The 22,126-nt window shown below is 50.0% G+C and overlaps 5 protein-coding genes across 8 annotated transcripts; 3 read left to right on the forward strand and 2 right to left on the reverse strand.

The window, feature by feature from the left end:
* Positions 1–499: 499 nt before the first annotated feature.
* Positions 500–6,466, forward strand: LOC144034939 (uncharacterized). The gene is made up of 5 exons (XM_077544139.1): positions 500–665; positions 1,108–1,548; positions 2,173–2,337; positions 2,403–2,607; positions 4,138–6,466. Exons 2-5 carry the CDS (start codon positions 1,404–1,406, stop codon positions 4,847–4,849), a joined length of 1,227 nt encoding a protein of 408 aa, XP_077400265.1. The 5' UTR covers positions 500–665; positions 1,108–1,403; the 3' UTR covers positions 4,850–6,466.
* Positions 6,457–10,284, reverse strand: cyp17a2 (cytochrome P450, family 17, subfamily A, polypeptide 2). Of its 2 annotated transcripts, none has more exons than XM_077544133.1 (9): positions 8,497–10,284; positions 8,301–8,421; positions 8,093–8,231; positions 7,693–7,922; positions 7,548–7,634; positions 7,280–7,474; positions 7,049–7,215; positions 6,882–6,985; positions 6,457–6,793 (listed from the first exon to the last, which is right to left on the reverse strand). In XM_077544133.1, exons 1-9 carry the CDS (start codon positions 8,694–8,696, stop codon positions 6,594–6,596), a joined length of 1,443 nt encoding a protein of 480 aa, XP_077400259.1. In that variant the 5' UTR covers positions 8,697–10,284; the 3' UTR covers positions 6,457–6,593. The 2 variants fall into 2 exon arrangements, with proteins under 2 accessions (XP_077400259.1, XP_077400258.1); XM_077544132.1 differs by having other exon boundaries at positions 6,457–6,813.
* Positions 9,166–10,856, forward strand: LOC144034938 (uncharacterized). The gene is made up of 2 exons (XM_077544138.1): positions 9,166–9,550; positions 9,648–10,856. The coding sequence occupies exons 1-2, from the start codon at positions 9,187–9,189 to the stop codon at positions 10,556–10,558; spliced, it is 1,275 nt and encodes a 424-aa protein (XP_077400264.1). The 5' UTR covers positions 9,166–9,186; the 3' UTR covers positions 10,559–10,856.
* Positions 10,857–12,694: 1,838 nt separating this feature from the next.
* LOC144034932 (uncharacterized) lies at positions 12,695–17,222 on the forward strand. Of its 3 annotated transcripts, none has more exons than XM_077544127.1 (4): positions 12,695–12,913; positions 13,637–15,594; positions 15,718–15,816; positions 16,579–17,222. In XM_077544127.1, exons 2-4 carry the CDS (start codon positions 13,640–13,642, stop codon positions 16,958–16,960), a joined length of 2,436 nt encoding a protein of 811 aa, XP_077400253.1. In that variant the 5' UTR covers positions 12,695–12,913; positions 13,637–13,639; the 3' UTR covers positions 16,961–17,222. The 3 variants fall into 3 exon arrangements, with proteins under 3 accessions (XP_077400253.1, XP_077400254.1, XP_077400255.1); XM_077544128.1 differs by having other exon boundaries at positions 12,695–12,878; XM_077544129.1 differs by lacking the exon at positions 12,695–12,913 and adding an exon at positions 12,971–13,355.
* Positions 17,123–21,800, reverse strand: LOC144034940 (uncharacterized). The gene is made up of 4 exons (XM_077544140.1): positions 21,646–21,800; positions 20,950–21,096; positions 19,567–20,544; positions 17,123–19,122 (listed from the first exon to the last, which is right to left on the reverse strand). The coding sequence occupies exons 2-4, from the start codon at positions 21,064–21,066 to the stop codon at positions 19,075–19,077; spliced, it is 1,143 nt and encodes a 380-aa protein (XP_077400266.1). The 5' UTR covers positions 21,067–21,096; positions 21,646–21,800; the 3' UTR covers positions 17,123–19,074.
* Positions 21,801–22,126: the final 326 nt, after the last annotated feature.

The raw sequence follows: 22,126 nt of genomic DNA on the forward strand, positions 1-22,126 counted from the left end.
GTCGTAGGAAATGAGAAAACGATTCCTAACACAGCTTTCTTTGCCTTGTTGCTAGGGGAAGAGGCCTGCCGCGCACGACCGCTGTAATTGGCCAGGATCCTGTCCCATCAGCCAATCAGAGACCAGCGATTCCAACCGGCAGGTGAAATCAACAGTTAAATCGAAAATCAAGAACTTGTTCAAAATAGTAAACACTTTTAATTGAATGCTAGTTATTATGACTCCACTGGCTTATTTTTTCGCCGCTGCTTAAGGTAAACATGTTGAACAATATCAAGTCGAAGTAATGATGCCGAGTTTGCTGCTTTTCAAAATAAGTGCAACCCTGGAACTAATTTTCACGTTGTAACACCGTTGAGTGATGTCTTGTTTGCTCTCTCTTCTTCGCCACATGAAACCCTAAAAGTCAAATATGACAAGAGAGTCAAGTCTTTGTGCCCCTCGTCCCATCGCGTTCACACGTTCCGAGGAGGAAGCTTTTGTTTCGAAAGTGCACCGGACGTAGTCGGCGCAGTGCGGCGAGCTCGACGCGCGACGGGTGCTGATGGCGGCTGGGCTGGCGGAGGGTCTCACCGAGGAGGCGGGGAAGGCTCCAGGCAGAGTGAGGAGGCCCCGGCGGTATAGACACGCCGAACCAGAAGCCCACAGCGAGGACGGATGGAGCGGTATGCGTCGTGTTTTTCTTGTGTGTGGACAGAACGTGTGTTTGTGTGGATGTGGCGTTTATGGACCACACGCCATCATATCTTGGCTAAGTCGAGTGTGAACGCGATAAACATGCTAGCTGCCTCTTGTCATGACATCTTGGAAAGTCAGGGGGCGCTGGCGAGTCAGTGCGCCTTCAGTTGTCATGGCAACTGCAGCCAACGCACACGTGACTGCCAGAGGCAAAATTAACTGTATGTTACTAAAATAGCTACAAAAGAGCTTGAGGGAGAAAAATACACAACTTTACTCTCAATATTTCTTCATTTTATTGAGCCAATGCACATATGTTACTTTAGAAAATAATGTGTCACACCACAAACAATGTCACAAACACTACTGTAAAAACAAAGTATGATAACTAAACTAGGAAGCAAATACTTATGTCTTGTTTCTCTGCAGGTGGGTTTGCCACTCAGCCGCCATCTTGTCTCCTCCAGTCGTCGTGTCCCCGTGCATGGTCCTTGAAGAATTTTGCCTGTTAGGGTAGCTTTTGACCTCTGTGTTAAAACGCTGACAATTCAAGGCAGTTAGCGGCTAAATGCTAGCTAAGCGCTGAGATCAAAGGAGTAGAATTTACTTGTAGTAATAATAATGACACCACAAGGCTCATTCTACATGTTCAGTGGCTAGCAGGTGGTTAGCACGAGTAGTTAACGGTGGCGTGGGACTAGGGAAGTGGGTGGAGCAGGGGTGCGATGGAGTACCACTCCGGTGGCAGCCTGCCCCTGCTGGGGAGACCGCGCTACTGCCCCGGCGCCAACGCTAATGGCGGCTACCTGTGTGAGACGGGGCACTGCTGCAGCGAAACGGGCTGCTGCACGTACTACTACGAACTGTGGTGTGAGTTGTTAGGAATCACTTCCTTGCATATATTTAGTAGCCTATAGAGTAAGTTTGTTTTGCTCGAATGTGTTCGAAATAGTATTATAGTGCCCTTAGAGGGAAGGTCAACCCAAAAATATTATTTACAATATGTTTTATGTATGTTCTAGCTTGACATTTGCAACCTGAGCCCTGATTAACTTTAATGTCATTATCACTCAACAGCAAGTGGAAAAATGGCCGCTCAGATGGATACAAATGGGTGCATTTTGCTTCTTAATTTGCATTCTTTAAATGCAATATTATTCATAATTCTGTGTTTAGACTAGTGGGGTACATAGAACATATTGTAAAGAAAAACTTTTGGGGGGGCAGACTTTCACTTTTAGCTCACAATTAAGCTTGAAAAGTAGTGAACAATGCCAGTCATTAGAAAATCAATATATCCATCCCATGATGCACTGCATGACATATAGTATCTATCACTAGAAAGGGATTTTCAGTGGACATTTTAGAAACTTTCTAGGTCTGTTCTACAAAAATCTCTTCATAGTTATTTCAGAGTTGGAAATAAAAGTGAATGATTCCCAATGCGGCCGTGGTAGTCACCAGTCTTTTTATGATGATGCCAAATGGACGCAGGGTTCTGGCTGCTGTGGACGGCCCTCATCATGTTCAGCTGCTGTTGCGCGTACCGCCACCGGCGCGCCAAAGTGCGAGCACAGCAGCAGCAGCGACGCCAACGAGAGATCAGCCTGCTGGCCTACCAGGGCACCGCCTCCTACCCGTCCTCCATGCTGGACCTGAGTAAGTCGACCACATCTCGTGTGTCTTGTCCACGTCGGATGTTGACATGTGTCATGTGTGTGCAGGTTTCCTGGCGTCGCTCAAACTGCCGTCGTATGAGGAGGTGGCGGCGCAGCCCTCCACGCCTCCACCTCCCTACAGCTCCGTTTTCACAGCGCCGCGATACCTGCAGCCCCCCCGCACCGCCGACCCCCACCTGCTCATGCAGCACGACCCGCTGCTGCACCGCCCGCTCAGCGACGGCCCCTCCTCGCTAAGCTCGGACAACAGGTGCGTATCCGTGACGTTGGACTCCATTCGACCGATCAAACGTCACATGGCCGCACACATGTTGTCTGTGCCGTCACATAGAAACAAAGTTTATTAAATGACCACCAGCATGGCTTCAGAAACAAGCGATCAACAGCATTGGCAGTGATGGAATTTGCAGAAAATATACTGTAGCTACAGCAATAGATAAAAAGCAACACGCTGTGGGTGTATTTATTGACTTATGATGATCACTCATTACTTCTGCAGCAATGTGAACATTATGGCATGAGAGGTGTTGCATTTAAATGGTTAATAATTAGCAGTGCACCGACCACAATTTTCCGGCCGACCACTGATCCCCGATCTTCTAAAAAGTCTGACCTGCCGATCCTGAATTTTGCAGATCGCGATTTTTTTCAATAAAAGCAGCATACACCTTTAGTGTTCCAATCGTGTTTTACTGGAAAACATTCAACTATATCTGTGAAAAAATACAAACGAGTTATTTTAACTGCAGATGAAGTACTTTTCTCAAATAAAAATCAAAGCCTATTAATCATCTCAGCAGAAGAGGACAGTGGCTGACTTTTTCAGATTTAGACTTGAGATCGGTGGGAAAGATCGGTTTATTTGTAAAGGATCGGCCGATCACTGATCCCCCCCAAATTTGGGAAATCGGGGCCGATAAATGGGATGGCCAATCGATCGGTGCACCCTTTTTAAATAGTTACTTGAATAATAGGTTTCAATGTGTAAAAATAATACTGAATCACAACTGAGAAGAGTAAACTCGGTATTGGGGCCGAAGTTATTTACAATTTATTTAAATCATATTCACACTGTTACAAATATATTAACATTTGTATTTTTGCTGATTTTCTCAGGGCAAAACAAGGAGCAACTAATAAAAACTGTAGAAAATCGTGTTTAAAAATAGTTTGTAAAAATTTGTCATTAAATTTAAAAAAGTAAAAATAATTCATTCTTATAGTGACATTGATCAAATGTAAAACATTTGGGAATTATAATGTGAGTGTAGTAGTTATTTTTGTTTTATTGTAGTATTATGTGACTCATGGGACTGCATAAGTTTCATCCTATACATTTTTCGCTTAATTGATTTGTTAGAAGGGAGGTTTGTGTTTTCTTTTCTGTCTTGTGGAGCAAAGATCTTTCTTCCTGACACATGCAATGATTTGCCGACGTGTCAAACTGCCGCAGTACAGCCTCAACTATTGCATCTGCCTATTTGCTACTCTTCCTCAAAGGTTAAAGCACTGGCTTCCCTGTCCATTTAATGATAAAGTCCAATACTTGTGTAATGTTTCAGCTGTCACATGTTGTTGTTCTTGTTGCTTTTTCTTTTGCCTTTGCCTTTTTGTTCTTTTTTGTTTGCATTTACATCACAAGACAGATAACCACAGATATCCCACAATAGTCCCGGCATAAATAGGTATCCAGGTCAACCATACTGCATGACCAAGCAACTGAACAAGACAAAAAACAGTTAAAGTTAAAAAACAAACCTGCAATATTTCTTTCTTGTAGCTCCAGCTGCTCCTGTGACTCCTGCTGCCCCTCCTCTCCATGTAGCTCCTCCCCCTCTGCTCCCCTGACCTATGAGACAGACACAAGCCACGCCTCCACACCTAGCGAGCTGGCAGCCCTCCCCTTTGATGTTACTACGGAGACGCCCCCGCAGACTTCCCTCTCTCCTAGTTCCGAAACCACGCCCGCCCTCGCCGCCACAAAAAACAGCTCGCCAAGATCCAGCAGTCCACCCGCGAACCCCACCCCACCTCCACTCGTACACCCTGAGTCCACCCCCAAGAAGCCAGGATCGCCCGGGTCCAGCGGGTGCACGGCCCCCTCCGCCCTCGCACCTCCCTCCACCTCTTTCCTCCTGGACACACCCCTACCATCTCGGCCCAGTCAGGCCCCGCCCAAGCAGACGCTCTTCTCGCCTTGTGTGGATGTCTTTCAAGCAGAGCCAAAGGACGAGGAGAACGAAGATGACGTGGACGCAGATGAGAGCCAGTACCGCCACCGGAGATTGACCGGCGACTCGGGCATCGAAGTGTGCCGCTGCCGTGTACAGGGCCAGGAGGCGCGAGAGGAAGACGCCGAGCCAGAGAGCAGTGCTGGGGGAAAGAACTCTGATCTCCACGACAGCGTGGACTGTCCCTCTAAATGCACCGCCACGCCATGCCACGCCCCCGAGAAGGCGGGCGAAGTCGTGGTTGTCGTGGAGACGGCATGATGGACAGAGCCGATTTTCACGGCAGATGATAGACAGGCCTTTCCTGAGATCCCAAAAGATGGAACTCTCGAGCCATCCATCTTCATTTCTCATAGGCTCACTGCCAGGCCTCTCATCTGCTTCCTGATCGGATGTAGACACTCCCTTTTTTGGAAGTAGACACATCCTGTTTGACATGGACACCTCCTGATTGGATGTGAACATCACCTGATTGATAAGGCAACTTACTGACTGGATATAGGGGCATCGTATTTGACACAGATGTATTGTGATTGGATATGTATTTCCAGTTGGACTTGTACATATCCTGATTGGACTTGGATACATCCTGATTCGACATGTTTTTTGCCATTGGACACTTCCTTTGTGACATGGACGTGTCCTAATTGGACATACGATTTTGGGTGGTTGGACATGTACACTTCCAGCTGGACATGTACAATTCCTGATTGCACATGGGCACTTCCTGTTTGAATGTAGACACATCCTGTTTGACATGTACACTTTCTAGATTGGACATGTGCACTTCCTGATTGGTCATGGACACTTCCTGATTGGACATGGACACTTCCTAACTGGACACGGACACTTCCTGTTGGAATGTCAGCACATACTGTTTGACATGCACACCTCCTGATTGGACACATACACTCCCTGAGTGGACATGGACACTTCCTGTTTGGACATGGATACGTCTAAATTGTACATTGGACATGTGCGTGCCCTGATTGGACGTGTACACTTCCTGTTTGGAAATGTACACTTCCTGTTTGGACATAGATACGTCTAGATTGTACATTGGACATGTGCGTGCCTTGATTGGATGTGTACACTTCCTGTTTGGAAATGTACACTTCCTGTTTGGACATAGATACGTCTAGATTGTACATTGGACATGTGCGTGCCTTGATTGGATGTGTACACTTCCTAATTGGAAATGTACACTTCCTGATTGGACATGTACACTTCCTTATTGGACATGGACACTTCCTGATATAACATGAACTCTTACTGTTTGGACATGGGTACTTCCTGTACCAATTACTTGACAGACAGGTGAGTGGAAAATAAGGCTCCACCCCTCCTTCGTGTGCTTGATGTGGTGCTTTTCTTCTTCTTTAGCTGAGGGACTGCAGCTGCAGAACGCCCTCTGTGGTGGATTACTGTTACTACAGCTAGCCAAGTTTGTAGCGCTCTTCTTTCTCCTTTTGTCGCTTTTTACTCTAGTCAGAACACCCTACTTGATTGTAAGTATGCCAACACAGTGCTAGCCAGATGCTAACTCCCTAGGAGCCCAGCGCTGATGACAAGTAGCGCATAAAGTTTGTCACCTTAAAAAGATAATGATAGGGAGAGTTTAAAAAGGTGCACCTAATAGCTTGTAAAGCCATTAAAACTGATGTGTTTGGGAGTTTTTTTAATGGCTTCTAAGTCACATCACTTGCATCTGGTTTACAACTTTAACGTGTCAACAGGTTCAGTTTTTCTCTGCTCGTCGTTACTTCCTGTTTGTGTCGTGACGAGGCGCTAACGAGGCCAATTTTTATTCTGATGATCTTGAAAATGTGTTTTTGTGTGTGAGCTGTGCTAAATAAACGGATCACGTGTACAACGCTATTGTTTATTGAAGCGCATAATGTCATTTGAGATCTTGCTCATTTTAATCAAATATGACATTTTCATAGCAACTGGTCAGTTAACATGAGTGCCAACTTCCCACCCTACCCTTGGCCTGACGGCGACTTTATAAGGCAGTGGCTGCAAAACCACACCTAGACGCCCCTGCAGGTTGGGAGGTGAAGCCCCATCCGGCAGCATAAAACTCATTCGCTGGAGCATGGAGGACAAGAATAGGAAGAGCTCCATTCTGGCCAGGGATTCTCCCACACATATGCGAGGCCCCGCCCCAAATGGCAGGAAGCAGGGGGGGGTGATCCGTCGACCCTGGTCATCAAGGAAGCGATCTAGAATTTCGGTGTCAACTTTTAGGTCCACCTTAATATCACATTTTTGGCAAGTTGGGATGGTTTACCTGGCTTAAACAGGTCAGGTTGGTCCCAGTGGTCAGGGTGGTGATGGATGGCCCACATGTTGACCAACACGCGAGTCCCGCGGCGGATGGCGTGACCTCCAATGCTGTAGTGAGAAAGCCGCATTAGCTGGCACATGCACACTGCGCCTGCTCTCGTTTTGGTGTACCTGCTGTCGGTCATGGCGGTGTGCGGGATCAGCACCGGGCTCACCGGCCGGATCCGCATCCCCTCGTTGATGATGCTGTCCACATACGGCAGCCTCACGCGGTCTGCTGCTCGCACAGCTCGTTCACCCACTTGCTCGTCCAGTTCCTTTTGCGCACGCTCCTGGACCTGCAGGAGGCGCCGCGGAGCTGCAGGCGTCAAATGTGAAAATGCGCGTGAGCGTGCTGTGTACCTCAGGGTGATGCAGTAGGTAGGCCAGGATCCAGAGCAAAGTAGTGGACGTAGTCTCCACGCCGGCACCGAAGGCCTCCGCCGCCGTCATTAGCACGTGGTCGTCTGTGATGGCCGCCCCATCGGGCCCGGGTGAACCTTGACCCTTCAGTAAAGCATCCAGGAGATTTCGAGGGTCACCTTCGCTCAGCGTCTCCTGCAGGCGAGACTTTGCTCAATGCCAGTTTGCCACGTATAGAAACCTACTGCCTTCTTCTGACATCTTTCACCTTGTGTTCGTGTAGTTTTTTTGTGAGTAGACGATCTCGCACAGCGATGCACGCCCTGAGCTCTCTCAGCGATGCGTTGGGAAACACCTGAGAAGCACCAAAATCTTGTGAGGTAACAGCGCTACACCAATGGGTAGGCTCGTACCTTCATCCATGAGAAGATGTCAACCAGTCCTCCCCTGGTGATGGTCCGCACAATGCCGTCATTGTAGCGCATCACCTCTCGCAGCTCTCCGTCTCCACGTCTGTAGGTGGTGCCGAATACCAACGTGCACACCACGTTGGTGACGGCCGTGGTCACCGCCAGTGACGGGTCGAAGCCGCGCCGCTCGCTGGACAGCAGCTCCGCGCACAGACCGTCCACCTCGGACAAAACTGACAAAATGTCATCACCGGAAGCTGTCTGGGAGGCCCGTGGAACCTCAGATTACGAACTTTATTCCTTCCAAAACGTGTTTTCCCCATTAAAATGAATGGAAATAGACTTAATCCGTTCCAGCCCCAGACACTTGTTTGTTTGTGAACCCTCGGTTCCATCCACCTACCGATCTCCTGCAGGCGGCTGCTTCCTTCTCCAAACAGTGCAAAGGAAGTGTGCACCAGGCGGCGGTGCAGCTTCCACAGCAGCGAGTAGTCGGAGAAGGCGATGTCTTTCCCGCCTCGAGTCAGCAGATCAGTGGTCACCTGCCGAAATTAACGTCAGCTCACATGTGGCGCAAAAACAAAGTGCTCAACGGCTTCACGGGGCGCCACCATGCTGGGGCGTCCGGCGAAGTCTCGCCCTCGCTGCAGCAGAACTTCTCTGGCGTGATCGTGCGAGTTGACCACCACGGTGCGATGCGGCCCCAGGTAGAGCTCGAACAACGGCCCGTACCTGCCACACACACACACACACGCAACTATGAGTGAGCGCTGGAGGCTGTGCTGCTCCACAGGTTCTTGGTCTCACTTTCGGCCCAACTGCATGAAGAGCAGGTATGGTGGTTTGGTCCCCGTCATCCAAGGCAGACTGCCCAGCACGGGCAGGCGGGGCAAGCCGGGCATCCCGCTGGAGTGATGTGCAAACGCCACCAGGATGGCAAGCGCGCCGACGAACAGGATCACCGGAATAAGCGACGAGTCTATCATGGGGAAGACAAAGACCACCATGGCGAGGAAATGAAGACGAAAGCGGAGTGGCTCGCCTTTTAAAATAGTGGAGAGACCTTGAGCGAGTTGGAGGTTGCATGCACGTGTTTGTCTGCGTCAGGCGACCTTGCTGATATGGTGGAGCGTACCAGTCTAAAGCAGGCCCGATCTGGATGGATCCCATGAAAAAAACACCCCAGCTCGGATGGTTGCTATGTAAATACCTGCCACTAGGAGGTGACACTGAGCACATTGGAGTTTGATTTTTCATCTTAACACTGAATATGCTCCTGTCGCCATGGAAACCACATGCCATCCTCTGCAGCAAACCAGAACGTTGTGTGTTTGTGTTAGTTGGCAAAGGCAGTGTTGTTGTTTACACTCGTCATGCAGATTTTCATGCGTCGCCATGGAAGCAACTCCGCACACACACTCAGTGGATGTATCTGCAGCGGGTGTCAGATGCACTGCCGCAGTGAGGAAAGCCCGCCGCTCCTTTTATGGCGCGGGGATGCCCGCCGTCACTGCAGGAAGTCGGCCATGTTTGGGCATTCTCGACGCGCACGGTGGGGGGAATCCCTCGCGCCGCTCTCCACCAATGAGGCGGCACCATCGTTGCCACGGAGACGGAGGGTATAAAAGGACCGGCGAGCACAGGATCTCAGCATCCTCGGCACCGAGTGAGCACAGCAACGCAAACCCCGGACACACCATTACGCCTGGAAACCGCTCAGAGGGAATTCCCGCCTCTCTTTTGACCGCCATGCTTGCCGAGCGCCACTGCAGCTTCCTGTCCGACTTCGAGGACGCTTGCAGCGCCTGGGTGAACAGCGTGGAGTCCAACGGCTGCGACGTCAGTGATGCCGACCTAACAGGTGAGTTGTCGAAGCGTCGTCATCTTCTCGCTGCTGATGTCATCATGCTGTTATGCAACAATAACAAATGCCCCCACCTTCTTCTGTCCCCCTTCAGTTGTCTCGCCGGGAACTGACGCCTCCGACTCAGATTTCTTCTCTGACTTCAGCGACTCAGACTCGCTCTCGCCCTCCCTGGACTTCAGTGGCAGCTTCCTGCCTGAACCGACTGCAACGGCGGCTGTGGGCCTGAGCAGCACAGCGGACGCCATCCTCAACATGATCACGGAGATCGTGGGAATCTGCACCGAAATGGAGCAGCAGGGGGATACCGCCTACCCTCCCTTGGCCACGGTCAAGAGCGAGTCGTCCGGCTCCAGCTGCGAGGGCAACTACCTCGCAACGCCTGCTGCTCCGGACTTTGTCGAAGCTCTGCTGAGCCAAGACGGCGGCCAGGGTGAGACGAAAGCAGTGGAGGTCAAGCAGGAAGTGGTGGCGCCGGAGGACTGGCTGAAGAACTGGAGGGTCAGTACTGAAGGAGACCACGTCAAAATGGAGGTGGACCTCCACTGTGCTGCCCCCTCCACTCTGGACTCTGACCTCTTGTCATCCCTCCTGAACGGCGCCTTCCCGACCATGCACCTTAGTGGCGTGCCAGCGGGCGCCAAAGTGTCGCGGAAAGGCCGCAGGGCTCTTGCCAAGAGCGGCGTGAAGGCCAAGGCATTCCCGTGCTCCGTGGAGGGCTGCGAGCGCCGCTTCTCACGCTCGGACGAACTCAATAGGCACGTGCGTGTCCACACAGGTCAAAAGCCCTTCCAGTGCGGCGTGTGCGCGAGGAGCTTCAGCCGCAGCGACCACCTGACCACGCACACGCGCACGCACACAGGCGAGAAGCCCTTCTCTTGCGACGTGTGCGGCAAGCGCTTCGCACGCAGCGACGAGAGGAAGCGACACGGGCGCGTGCACGTCAAGCAGCAGCTGCGAGCGCAGATGATGGCCGCCTATTCACTGGCTGTGAGCGCAGTGTGAGCATCCACAGGAGTGTGCCACTGCGGTGGTATTGGCAAAACCTTCGAGACCTGAAGAAGGTCCACTTTTGGCCTCCTGGCGAGACGCACGTGCGCCCAGCAGGTGCATGCTGGGAGGTCGGAAAAGAGGCTTGGACGAGACCAATCGACGTTCCTGCATGAGGGTGAAAAGTGACGTGACCTCCATGTTTGTACAATAACTCTATTTTTCTAGATGTTTCTATGACTTGTCATGTGACTTTTCAATTATTTGCACTGATGCATTGTGGGATATGTGTTTAATGTCCCTGCTTGAGGATGTATCAATAAAATAAGCAAGAAACAGAAACAATGTGCTTCCTTATCATCATCAAATGTCTGTGTGTGTGGGAACTGGGAAGATTGGGTCGCCATAGCAACTAAAGTTGTGTGAGTCATCTCGACAGAGTTTCAAACACAAGGTCGCTGTGGCATCGTGAGGCATCACTATGGCGACGACGTGTAACATCAAGGTCGGCAGATGTGAGTTTGTGATGGTCATGTGACCCTGAAAGTCCAACAGGCGGCAACATGCCAACATGTCTTTGCTCACAAGAGGGTTTGGAGTCAGTCAATTAATGCAACAACAACATTATGCAATTTTTTAATATTTATTATTGTATATATTTAGTATTAATATTTCAATATTTGTCATCACACCAACAATGTTGCTTTGGTAGCTGTAAAGACTCATAGAAACATTACAAAAATGCATACAGTATTTCTGGACTGTGCATATTTGGGAATAAGTTGGCACGAAAAACTGAGAATATCATTCTCTCAAATGATAAAAAAAAAAAAAAAAGATTAATCACATCTTAGAATTTTGTTTAATCACGATTAATCACTTTATTTAAAAGGCTTTTTATCAACATGTTTTGCCCGCCAAATTTAAAGGATAACTCAACAAGAAGTCAGACTCTTGCTCCACCCCTCACTAAGATTCGAAATCGGCGCTCAAAGCGGGTGTTGCCTGGAGGATTGTTGGGTTGCGAATGGGGAGAGGGTTGGGCGTGGTCGAGGCTGTGATTGACAACAACAATAAAGAAGCCGTTTCAGGAGGCGTATACGAGAATAAGCTTGTGAGTGGCGGGGAGACTACGTCATACGGAACAAGTGACGTAGTATGTATTGTCTCGTGTAATGAGAGGACAAACAGCCAAATTGAGTTTATCCCAGTGTGTTACCTGAAGATGGCACCAAACACGCTTTTTAATGACCAGGACATGTAGACAGCATTTGTAGACACTAGTTTATACAATTTATCAGCAAAAAAAGTTGATTAAGTGTCGAGTTACATAAAGAGCACCTGTTATGTGTTAATTATTTTGACATTTAACGTTATGAGGACGTCTTCAACATTACTTGATCCACTGCACACACTTATCCTCCTTTTTTCTAAGCAGTTAATTACTACAAATAGTTTGACATGAACAAATATTTTAAATGTCATACGTAAACATTTATTAAATGCTTTATTTGAATGCACGTAGTTATGTTTATTGCTCAAACACAACCTGTGCTACCTTTAACAAAGCGATCTGCTGTAGGTAAAGGATCATCTGTGGTTAAAATGAAAAGTGTGATTAATCTGCATTAATATATGATCAATGTGATGATTTTTTGTGATTAATTAATTAGTTAACGCTTTAACTTTGACCGCACACACACACACACACACACACACACACACCGCCATATATATATATATATATATATATATATATATATATATATATATATATATATATATATATATATATATATATATATATATATATATGGCAGTATTTTAGCAACAGAAATTGACATTAAATACAGTTCCAGCTCTTTCATAAAGATACAGAAAATGGGTTACCTTAGCAAATTTACACTGCAAAATAATTATAAATCGTCACTAGAAACATAATGTGATTGAGACATTAACTTTGTGCACAGGAGATTTAACATGTCTGGTGCATTTGCTTGCGTTATATAAGCAGATCTACCACATCTAATATGTCAGACGTGTTGCCGTATCACAGCAACTGGCCAACCCGCTCAAGTCGTCATGTCTACGCGCTGCATCATGACCACATCCGGGCACTCGGAGTTTTCCACTTCCGTCCACCACTGATGACGTTGCACGAGTCCACAAGAAGAAGCAGTAGTTCATCTTTTCCTTTAGCGGCCAACAATCCACAAAAATTCAACAATTTGGTGACTGAGTGCAGGCGTCCTTATCTTCCTTAAATCACGCGAAATCGAGGAGCGTTACACCGCAAGTTCGGCTGTCGACTAAGGAGTGAGAGCCTCATGAAAAGGTGCCGGTTCTAGCCGCGAGAGTGATCGTGCCCTGGTACGGAAGCTAATTGCTTCAGTATGCTAGCATAACATCAAACACGATCAAATGTAGTAAGAACATCAAACAGTTTTCTTTTATTACGGTCGAGACGCTGCTATTGTGCTGTCACAATAGCAGGCTAATAAGCAGAGTAGAGAGTAATCTCGTATTTTTATGTGTGTATTTATTTTATTTTTATTTCATATATATGTATATTTTTGTTTCCGTTAATATTTTAATTTATTTTTTCTTTTTGGGGAGGTATTTTCACATTTATTTATTTGTTTTACTTTGGCGGCACTGTGGGTGACTGGTTAGCACGTTCGCCTGCCAATGCAGAGGACGCAAGATCGAGTCCGGGCCTTCCTTGGTGGAGTTTGCATGTTCTCGCCGTGCCTGTGTGGGTTTTCTCCGGGTACTTCGGTTTCCTCTCACATTCCAAAGACATGCATGTCAGGTTAATTGAACCTCTAAATTGTCGCTAGGTGTGATTGTGAGTGTGAATAGTTGTTCGTCTTTGTGTGCCCTGTGATTGGCTGTACCCTGCCTACTGCCCATAGCCAGCTTGGATAGGCTCCAGCGACCCTAGTGAGGAATAAGCGGTTCCCATTGGCTCATACTTTTTTTATTTATTGTCCCCAATAAAATCATTTGAATAAAATGTCATTTTTATTCACGTTGTGTTTTTCTGCATTTCCCATAAACAATGACATTGTGTCGCATCTTTTGTGTTGGCAGGTGATGGCCCCCACGGCTATGAAGCTGCGAGTTCGCCGCCGTGACAACAACGGCGGCGACCGACCGACCGAGGAAGCGGTCAGTAGCCGAGGAAGTCGCAGGAAGAAGAAGACGAGCGCCAACACGCAGGCCGCTGCTCCATCACCTCCCGCGCCGTCGACCCGAGGGGCTCTGACGTCAGAGGAGGCATCCCCCGACTCAAAGTGTCCCATCTGCCTGGACCGCTTCAACAACATGGCCTATTTAAACCGCTGCCTGCACCGCTTCTGTTTCCGGTGCATCCAGGAGTGGTCGCACAACAAGGCCGAGTGTCCGCTCTGCAAGCAGCCCTTTGCCTCCATCTTGCACTCAGTGCGTGCCGAGGACGACTTTAAGGAGTACACGCTGCGCCCCGCCCCTACCAGCGGCAGCGTGGCGGCCACGATGGCCATGGTGGCTGCCATGGCGTCGGCGGCGAGAAGCGACCACCAGTTGAGGCTCATGCTGAGGAGGCACCGGGTAGCTGATGCCAATGAACCCACCACCAGGAGCCGGAGAAGGGAACGAGGAGGCTCAGGGAGGAGTGAGGAGGAGCAGGGGGTGTGGGAATGGTATTTGGACGTCCCGCCACTTCCTCTGGCCCCGCGTCATTCCCACGAGGACGGCGAACAGGGAGGAGCCGACCTGTCAGAGCGCGGTGTCATATTCGAAGGCCTGTCGCATCTCGGCGCCAACGTTGCGGCTCGAGCGTCGCCGCGGCTCGTTGCCCGATTGACCGCCAGGCTGCGTCTGCAGCGAGAAGGCATGACAGTGCGGCGCCTGAGGGAGGGCGAGATGGTGGCCTTTCGCCGCGCCCTCTATCGCGGCGGAATACGCGTGCGCGGAGTGGCAGGCGTCAGCGCCACCGACCCGCAGCGCGACATCTCGGTGGACGGCTTCCGCCAGGACCCCGGCCAGCTGAACAGACTGCGGCCTTGGCTGAGGCGCGAGCTGACGGTGCTGGACGGCGCGAACGGCTCACTGGTGGACGTCGTGCAGCGCATCATCGCGGCGCGGATGGCTCACCACGGCCTGGAGGACGCGGCAACTATGGAGGAAGAGCTGCAGCCCTTCCTGTTGGCGCAGACGGAGCACTTCCTCCACGAGTTGCTCTGCTTCGCCCGCTCGCCTCTCAGCCTGGACGAGTACGACCTGCACGCTGCCTACCATCCACCGCCCGCCGACAGCAGCGGCTCCGCTTCCAGCTCCGTCATCGCCATCTCCGAGGATGAAGAGGAGGAGGAGGAGCGGCGCAGCGACCAGAAACCAGGCCCCTCCCATTCGGCCACATTGACGTCTCCGCCCTCGAGCCCCGTCCCGCAGGAGGACGAGGGCGAGTGTATGATCGTGGGATACAAAAAGCCCATGGCCGAGCGCACGCCAGAGCTCGTGCACCTGTCGTCCGACTCTGAACGCTCCTCCCCTGCCGTCCCGCCCTCCACCTCGGCCGCCTGCCAAGAGAAGGACCCCGCGGTGGGCTCGCTGAGCTCGATCTGCACGCCCACTCCGCCGCCTGCCGACAAAAAAAAAACGAAAAAGAAGAGGAGCAAACGGGAGCGTAAGAGGAAGCGCGGCACTTTGGCTAATCCCAACCGTTCCATTTATCCCGCCATGATGCGCTCCTTTTCGCACTCCAGCCTGGAGTCCAGCTCGCCGCTCGCCCTCAGCCCGCCGGACTGCGGCTGGGAGATTTCCTCCACATCCTCCTCCTCCTCATTCTCCTCCTCCTCCTCCTCCTCCTGCTCCCCTGTCTGCTCCTCCTCGCCAACTCCGCCGTCCCCTCGCTCGCCGTCTCGCTCCGGCGGAGAGAAGCCCGGCGGGAAGAGGAAGTACAAGAGCCGACACCTGGACGAGCTCAACCACCCCGGCAACAGGCGGCGAGGGCGGGGCTGCAGCAAGAGAAAGAGCGACACATGCAAGATGGCCGCCGGCGGCGACAGGTGAGATCTTCCCGCCCTTTTTCTTTGCAACTGTGTACATCAAAATGTAGGGAGGGGTCCAGTGTTTGCATACACTGGACTGACCCTTTTCCCCTCACAACCCCCCCACTTCCTGTCCCACAGTAAGCAAGAGATTCAACGCGAGCGCAGTCCCAGCGTAGAGATCGTGTACGAGGGCACCGTCCCACCTAAGCGCCATCGCAGGACGCAGCAACACGGCAGGTAAACAAAACAAAAAAAGCCTTCAACGGTTACCATGACAACCAATCAGTGACAGACACATTTTCCTCACAATCGGAGTCAAACAAGAAGAATTGTCATAATACAAAAAATAATAACCCTAAAAAGTAGAAACTATAACAGTCTATAAAAAAAATTCCAGACAAGTAATAAACTCTTGAGTAGAAACCAATACCATGTACCGATCCCATTTGTACTTTTGATAAATAAAAACTTTACCCCACAAAAACGCCAGATAAATTTAAACAAAGACGTAAATATTCCAATGTAACATTTTTCTTTAAAAATGGCATGAAAATAATGGAAACTTTTTATTCTGATTTCTAGTTACTGATTATAAAATAGCCACAAGAGGGTGATACTAAAAAGCAGTTAATAAAGTAGATAAGTAGTGGGAGAGTAGTAATTACTAAAAAGTAATAAAGTAGTTAAAAAGTAGTAGGAGAGTAGAAAATACAAACCCAATTCCAAATGAAGTTGTGACATTGTGTTTAACGTAAATAAAAACAGATTTTGCCAATCATGTTCAACCTATGTTTACAGTAATTAATTGAATACACTACGAGACAAGACAATTAATGTTCAAACTGACAAACTTTTAGCAAATAATCATTAACTTTGAATTTTAGGGCTGCAACGCGTTCCCAAATTTTTTTACAAGTTGCACAGTTTCGACCGACGTGTTGAATGGCAAAATTTGATTGCTGGTGAGTTTTCTTTGAATTGACGGCGTTTGTCTTTCAGGGCGCCGCTCATCATCACGCTGGACAGCAACAGCAGCGACGAGGACGCCGGCAACGTGTCACTCCTTCCCGATATCCCGTCGCTGCTCTCGGACCGCGCCAACTTCTCGGACATATCGGACGTGGCATGCGTGGATGCTAACGACGACAGCTTTCCAAATCCGGCGCGAGCGGACTTTTTCCAGGTAAGAAGCGCCCCTCCCCCCCTGATTCGGGCGCCGCCTCTCAAACTTCAGGATGAAGGCACCGAGGAGGAAGAGGTCAAGTTTTCCCCGCCCTCCTCTTCCCTTGACTTCCTGTCTGACCTTTTCCAAGTCGAGTCGGCAGCGGGAGGTGAACTCAGCGCCCCGCCCTCCCCTTCCATCATGTCATGCCCCCTCTGATGTCGCAACACTCTTTCTTCCAATCACATGATACAAACTACTCTTTGATTTCCACCCTGTTGCCATGGCAACGTGCCCTTGACTCCATCAGATGCCGTCGTGCCCATTTGTGGCCACTGGATGGCGCACCAAGGCTTCAAAAATAACTGCAAACCTTTTTTTTATAAGTGCTTTTAATGTGAAAATGAGTAGCAGTGAGTGTGTTGATGACGCACGCACGCACGCAAACACACACTTGATGACAATAAACACTTTCAGGGGATTTCAAACGTGTCCGTCATTGTGTGGAAGCATTTCCCCACCACGCCCACATCACAGCGCACGAGTGCCGGGCCATTGTTAGCAGTTGCCTAGCAACAAGGGGCTCTGTTGTCAAGGGCGACCAGCATTCTGCCTCGCCAGTATGGGAGATGACGAGCACACGCCGTATGATGCAATCACACGTGCACACACACGTGACGGGCATTGCTGACGCTTCCTCGTTCCTTGTTGTCGTTTTGTCTTGTCCACCAACGCTTGTGGTCCTTGTAGTCCTCCTGAGGAAATTTGTAGTCCTTTCGCACCAAGTCTTGCTGGACCATTGAAGAAACAGAACAAGTGTGGTCCGGTGCGGGTGCTCAGAAAATATTTTGGATGCCGGCTTATCTCCTGGCCGACAAAGTCCGTGTGACTTTCGTTCGTTCCAATTGGCAACGAATCAAAAAAATGACAAAGTGGCTGATTATTCAGTTATTTCTTTTTTAATCCTACACCACACAATTAGAAAATGCCTGGTTCTTCACATTTAAAATGAAACTTAGAACTTGTTATTTTATTTATTTATCCGTGAATCTAAGCCCCCCCAAAAAATTTTGAATTTTCATCTTTTACTCAAAAGTGCAATGATTAAACTAATTGATTAACAAATTAATCAATATTTATTTTTGATAAATAATTTAGAAACCAACAATTGTCTAACTAAAAAAAATGTCCTATTTTGCAATAAAGGGATGGAAATGTAACTGATTTTTAACCCGAACCCTAATTGACAAAATAATCGGCAGATTAATTGATTATTAAAATAATCATTAAAAATAGTTGCCGATTAACTTTTTTTTTTTTTTTCTCAGAACGGAATTTGACTAAAGTGGTACCTCGGCGTTTGAACATAATTTGTTCCTGCAAAGTGTTCAAAGTCCGAATTGTTCAACCTCCGAAACATTTTTTCCCATAGCCCATGTAAATGCAATTAATCCGTTATCAAGCTCCAGAAACAGAAAATTCCTATTTTCATTTCTATTCATGTTTTTTTACATTTACAGTACAGTAAAAAATACTGTGATGGCATCAGTGGATGATAAATGTTATGTTAATGCTAGCTTTAGTTCAGTACTGTGCTTGTGTATTTTACATTGGGCATATTGTTAGACTACTAAGCGGTCCTTGTGTGCGTTGTTGTGCCATTATTTACAGAAGAAGTCACGGTAGTTACAACTGCGCGATAAATTCCACTGTGGTTGGTAGCACTGTATGTTTTTCTTTGCTGCCACTGGCACTGTTGTCTTCCTTTGGGCCCATGGCGAAGAAAGTTGTCGTGGAAAAGTCAAAATGCACTCGCGAGTATGGAGCACCTCCGGGAGTATTCACGATCTGACTGGAAATGAGCAGCGCATCGTCTCAACGACCGCAACGTGAGCATTCGGCATCGTTTTCAAGGTATGTTCGTCTTAGCTTGCTTTGCTTGGGTGTTGAACTCCGAAAATGAGTTCAAACCTCCGAGGCATTTTTACTCAAATTTTTGGGTTGAAGTCCGAATTGTTCGAGTTCCGAGACGTTCAAACTCCGAGGTTCCACTGTATTTAATTGATTTTTCATGACTGAAGTTTGGGAATGAACATTAGCAAAACTACATTAGTACATTAGCCACCACCACTACAGCATATTTTCCTGAGCCTGAAATTGAAATATGAAAAATCTAACCTAGAAAAAGAAATCCCCAAATAATTAGTCTCTTTGTCTTATTTTTGAGAAAGAAGTAGCCAACGCACGGATTCTCCACGGCGAGCAGCTTGCGACTGTCCTCAGTCCAGTGTCAGCATTCGAGCGCCGCTTCCTGTTCGGGCCTCAGGCAGCGACTAGAAGAACCACCGGAAGGCCTCGCCGGTCGGGACAGATGGCGGCCTCTACGGAGGAGGGGAAAAAAACGTGTGAAATACTTTTTGACCACACACACACACGGCGCGGCTCCAATTAGCGTGTAATTGACAAAGATTAGCCTAATGCCCGAGCACGTGCGCACCCTGTCGGAGTGTGTGGACTAATTAGCTACGGTTTGTAAAGACTCTCATGGGAAGAAGTAAGGATGAATGTTTATTAATATTTAAAACATAAATAAGTAATAAAATAATAATAATATATAATAATAAATTGTTTAAAAATTCAGTAATATTTGATAAACCAAATCAAAATGCTTTGCGTTACATGGACGGAGGCCATGTTGGACCAAAAACGGACAAAATGGCTGCATGCATTTGAATAATTTTTTAATCGAATCTTAACCTAAAGAATCCACATCGGATTGACTTGAAATAACTCATTTGCGTTTTATGACATCATCGCCCCCTCACCTCGAGCGCCCCTCCCCCTCCTCCCCCCGGCTTCTTCTTGAGCTCCTCGCACTTCCTGAACTTGCAGATCTGGTGGCCCGTCTTCCTGTTGCGGCAGGACGAGCACACGCCGCAGTTGATGAGCCGCCGGCACGGCCCGCACACGCCGCAGCGCTTGCGCTTCCTCTTAGATGAGGATGAAGACGAGGATGAGGAAGGCGGCGACAGGACCACACCCCCCGCCGCCACACCTGATGATGACGGCGAGGATGAGGAAGGGCAGGGCGAGGAGCCGGCGTGCTGCTGGCAGTCCGTGGGCACCCGCTGGCCGCCCGTCATCTGGAAGGCGCTGCCGGCGTCCGAGATCCCGCCCGCCGTGGAGCCCATCGCCATGACGATGACCCCCGGGGGTAAGCCCAGCCCCCCCAGGAAGCTGCTTCCCAGAACCCCGCCCCCGTTGCAGCTGCCCCCCTCTGATAGGCCCATCATGTCCGGGTGGGCGTGTCCTTGCTTGCCTGCGCCGCAGTCGCTCCCTCCGCCGTACCCGGGAAGGAAGTTGGCGTTGCTGGGCGCCATGGGGTGGTGGTGTCCCGTTTGGGTGACGGGAAGCGAGGCGGCAGAATGCTTTTCAGTCCGCGCCCCCTCGTCCGCCCCCCCGCCCTGGTGCATGCCGCTCCCATGGGGGTGCGAGGGGGTCATGTGACCGGCGGGCGCCGCCGGGTGGTGGCGGTGGTGCGCGCCGCCGGGTTTGGGTCGGCCCCAGAAGACGGCCGCCGGATGGTTGACGTTGTCGTGGCAGCCCCAGGGCGCCGTGGCCATGGCGCCCAATCTGGTGGCGGCGGGAGGGAAGATTGGAGCGGCGGCCGCCAAACGCGCCGCCAGCTTGGCCGACTGCGGGAAATTGCCCACGTCCACGTTGGTCTTGTAGAAGCTGGCGATGGACGAGCGGTAGCGGTCCATCTCGCTGCTGTAGTCCAGCATGGGTGCCAACGTCGACACCTGCGACCACAGGGGTAAGGGCGACACATCTGAGATTAATCGATTAGTAATCGATGATTAAATTAATCGACAACTATTTTAATACTCGAGTAATCATTTAGTCATTGTTGACCTTAAAATTGATACCACAGTAACTTGGGACTTGGTTTAGAGGTGTCATAATTAATCGATTAATCGACAAGTAATTGATTATCAAATTAATCGACAACTATTTTAATAATTGAGTAATTGTTTAGAGCCATTGTTGAACTTATAATTGATGCCACCACAGTAACTTGGGACTTGTTTGAAACTTAATTGTGACTCATATGATTTACTTAACCGAAATTGCTGTGACTTCCTTGAAACGTCGCGCAAACTTGCCTAATTTTCGCCGCTGCAAGTGCTCAAGAGGTCTGGACTCACCTGACCCTGGCCTCCGTAACCGTGGTGATTGGGATGGTGGTGCGAGGAGGCCGAGCTTCGCTGCAACACGGACGACAGGTCGCTCTCCACGCACACGCCGCTCGTCATGCCCGACATGGCCGCCGCCCACGCCTTTTGTTTACTTTCCTGCCGGGGACAAAACACCAACATGCTGACTTCCTGTGACCTCTGACCCGTGGCAGGCGGGAAAGAGCGCACCCTGGAGGCGGGACTAATTATCCGGTCAGCGTGACAGAAGGTCACGGTGGAGGAAACCACTCTCACATTAACGCCCCCCCTCCACACCTCCTCCTTCCCCCGCCTCCCCCTCATCCCACAGGCGCAGCAGGAGGGGGGAGGGGGGCTTGAAGGCGGCTCGTAAAAGGCTAAAAAGCGTGAAGGCGGCATGCGGCGGTCCAACACGCGCGCACACACAGGCATTAGAGGAGAAGAGGAGGAGATGAGGCTACTCACCAGGCCCGCGAGGACGACAAGAGGAAGAGGAGGACCGTCTGGGAATTAGCCCGCCACGGATCATGGCTGGCGGGGAAGGAGATGGAGAGAGGAGGAGGGGGGTGGGTGGGGGGTTGGAGAGGAGCACCGGGAGGGATTTGTCGGTCTGTCAGTGGCGGGGAGGGGGAACGAAGGGGGGTTGATGGATAATGGGAGGAGGGGGGGTTGGGGGCGTATAATCACCTGGGCTTGGCACAAGCGAGCTCGCGAGGCAGCAGGAAGGAGTTCAATTAGCAGGTGGCGTGGAGACAGCGAGAGACCCTGCAGGGGGGGAGGGGGCGATGAATAATGGCGGAGGTTATGAACGAATACGTGCGTCGTCCTCACGACGCGGCGGAGGGGTGGGGGTGGGGGGTGATGTGGTGGGGGGGCTCGTTGGCAGGCTGATGCTCGCTGACAGGAAGGGGGAGGGGAAGCGCGTGTCGGCTCGTGCCCTCCGCTGCGTCTGGCGCCACCCGTGGCCGCGCGCCGCGTGGCGTCTGATTGGCGCCCGGGGAGGAAGAGGCGGCAAAGTGTGAAGATGATTGGCGGCTCGCCGAGGAAGCCATGTCACACACACATACACATTTTTGACACGCGCGCACACACACACACACCAGCGAGAGGCTTCTGTTGCGCCTTTCGTTCGGAAGAGGTCGCAGGGCAGCGCTGGCCTGTTGAAATG

The sequence above is a fragment of the Vanacampus margaritifer genome, chromosome 15 (assembly GCF_051991255.1).
Source record: "Vanacampus margaritifer isolate UIUO_Vmar chromosome 15, RoL_Vmar_1.0, whole genome shotgun sequence".
Taxonomy (NCBI): domain Eukaryota; kingdom Metazoa; phylum Chordata; class Actinopteri; order Syngnathiformes; family Syngnathidae; genus Vanacampus; species Vanacampus margaritifer.

Coding starts and splice junctions, on each gene's coding strand:
- LOC144034939 (XM_077544139.1), top strand. CDS start 1,404: ATGGAGTACCACTCCGGTGGCAGCCTGCCCCTGCTGGGGAGACCGCGC. Junction 2,338..2,402: donor GTCCTCCATGCTGGACCTGA/GTAAGTCGACCA, acceptor ATGTGTGTGCAG/GTTTCCTGGCGTCGCTCAAA. Junction 2,608..4,137: donor TCGCTAAGCTCGGACAACAG/GTGCGTATCCGT, acceptor TCTTTCTTGTAG/CTCCAGCTGCTCCTGTGACT.
- LOC144034932 (XM_077544127.1), top strand. CDS start 13,640: ATGGCCCCCACGGCTATGAAGCTGCGAGTTCGCCGCCGTGACAACAAC. Junction 15,595..15,717: donor ATGGCCGCCGGCGGCGACAG/GTGAGATCTTCC, acceptor CCTGTCCCACAG/TAAGCAAGAGATTCAACGCG. Junction 15,817..16,578: donor AGGACGCAGCAACACGGCAG/GTAAACAAAACA, acceptor TTTGTCTTTCAG/GGCGCCGCTCATCATCACGC.
- LOC144034938 (XM_077544138.1), top strand. CDS start 9,187: ATGCCCGCCGTCACTGCAGGAAGTCGGCCATGTTTGGGCATTCTCGAC. Junction 9,551..9,647: donor CAGTGATGCCGACCTAACAG/GTGAGTTGTCGA, acceptor GTCCCCCTTCAG/TTGTCTCGCCGGGAACTGAC.
- LOC144034940 (XM_077544140.1), bottom strand. CDS start 21,066: ATGTCGGGCATGACGAGCGGCGTGTGCGTGGAGAGCGACCTGTCGTCC. Junction 20,545..20,949: donor GTTACGGAGGCCAGGGTCAG/GTGAGTCCAGAC, acceptor CTGTGGTCGCAG/GTGTCGACGTTGGCACCCAT. Junction 19,123..19,566: donor GAGGGGGAGGGGCGCTCGAG/GTGAGGGGGCGA, acceptor CCTCCTCCGTAG/AGGCCGCCATCTGTCCCGAC.
- cyp17a2 (XM_077544132.1), bottom strand. CDS start 8,696: ATGGTGGTCTTTGTCTTCCCCATGATAGACTCGTCGCTTATTCCGGTG. Junction 7,923..8,092: donor CAGCCGCCTGCAGGAGATCG/GTAGGTGGATGG, acceptor ACATTTTGTCAG/TTTTGTCCGAGGTGGACGGT. Junction 7,635..7,692: donor ACATCTTCTCATGGATGAAG/GTACGAGCCTAC, acceptor GGTGCTTCTCAG/GTGTTTCCCAACGCATCGCT.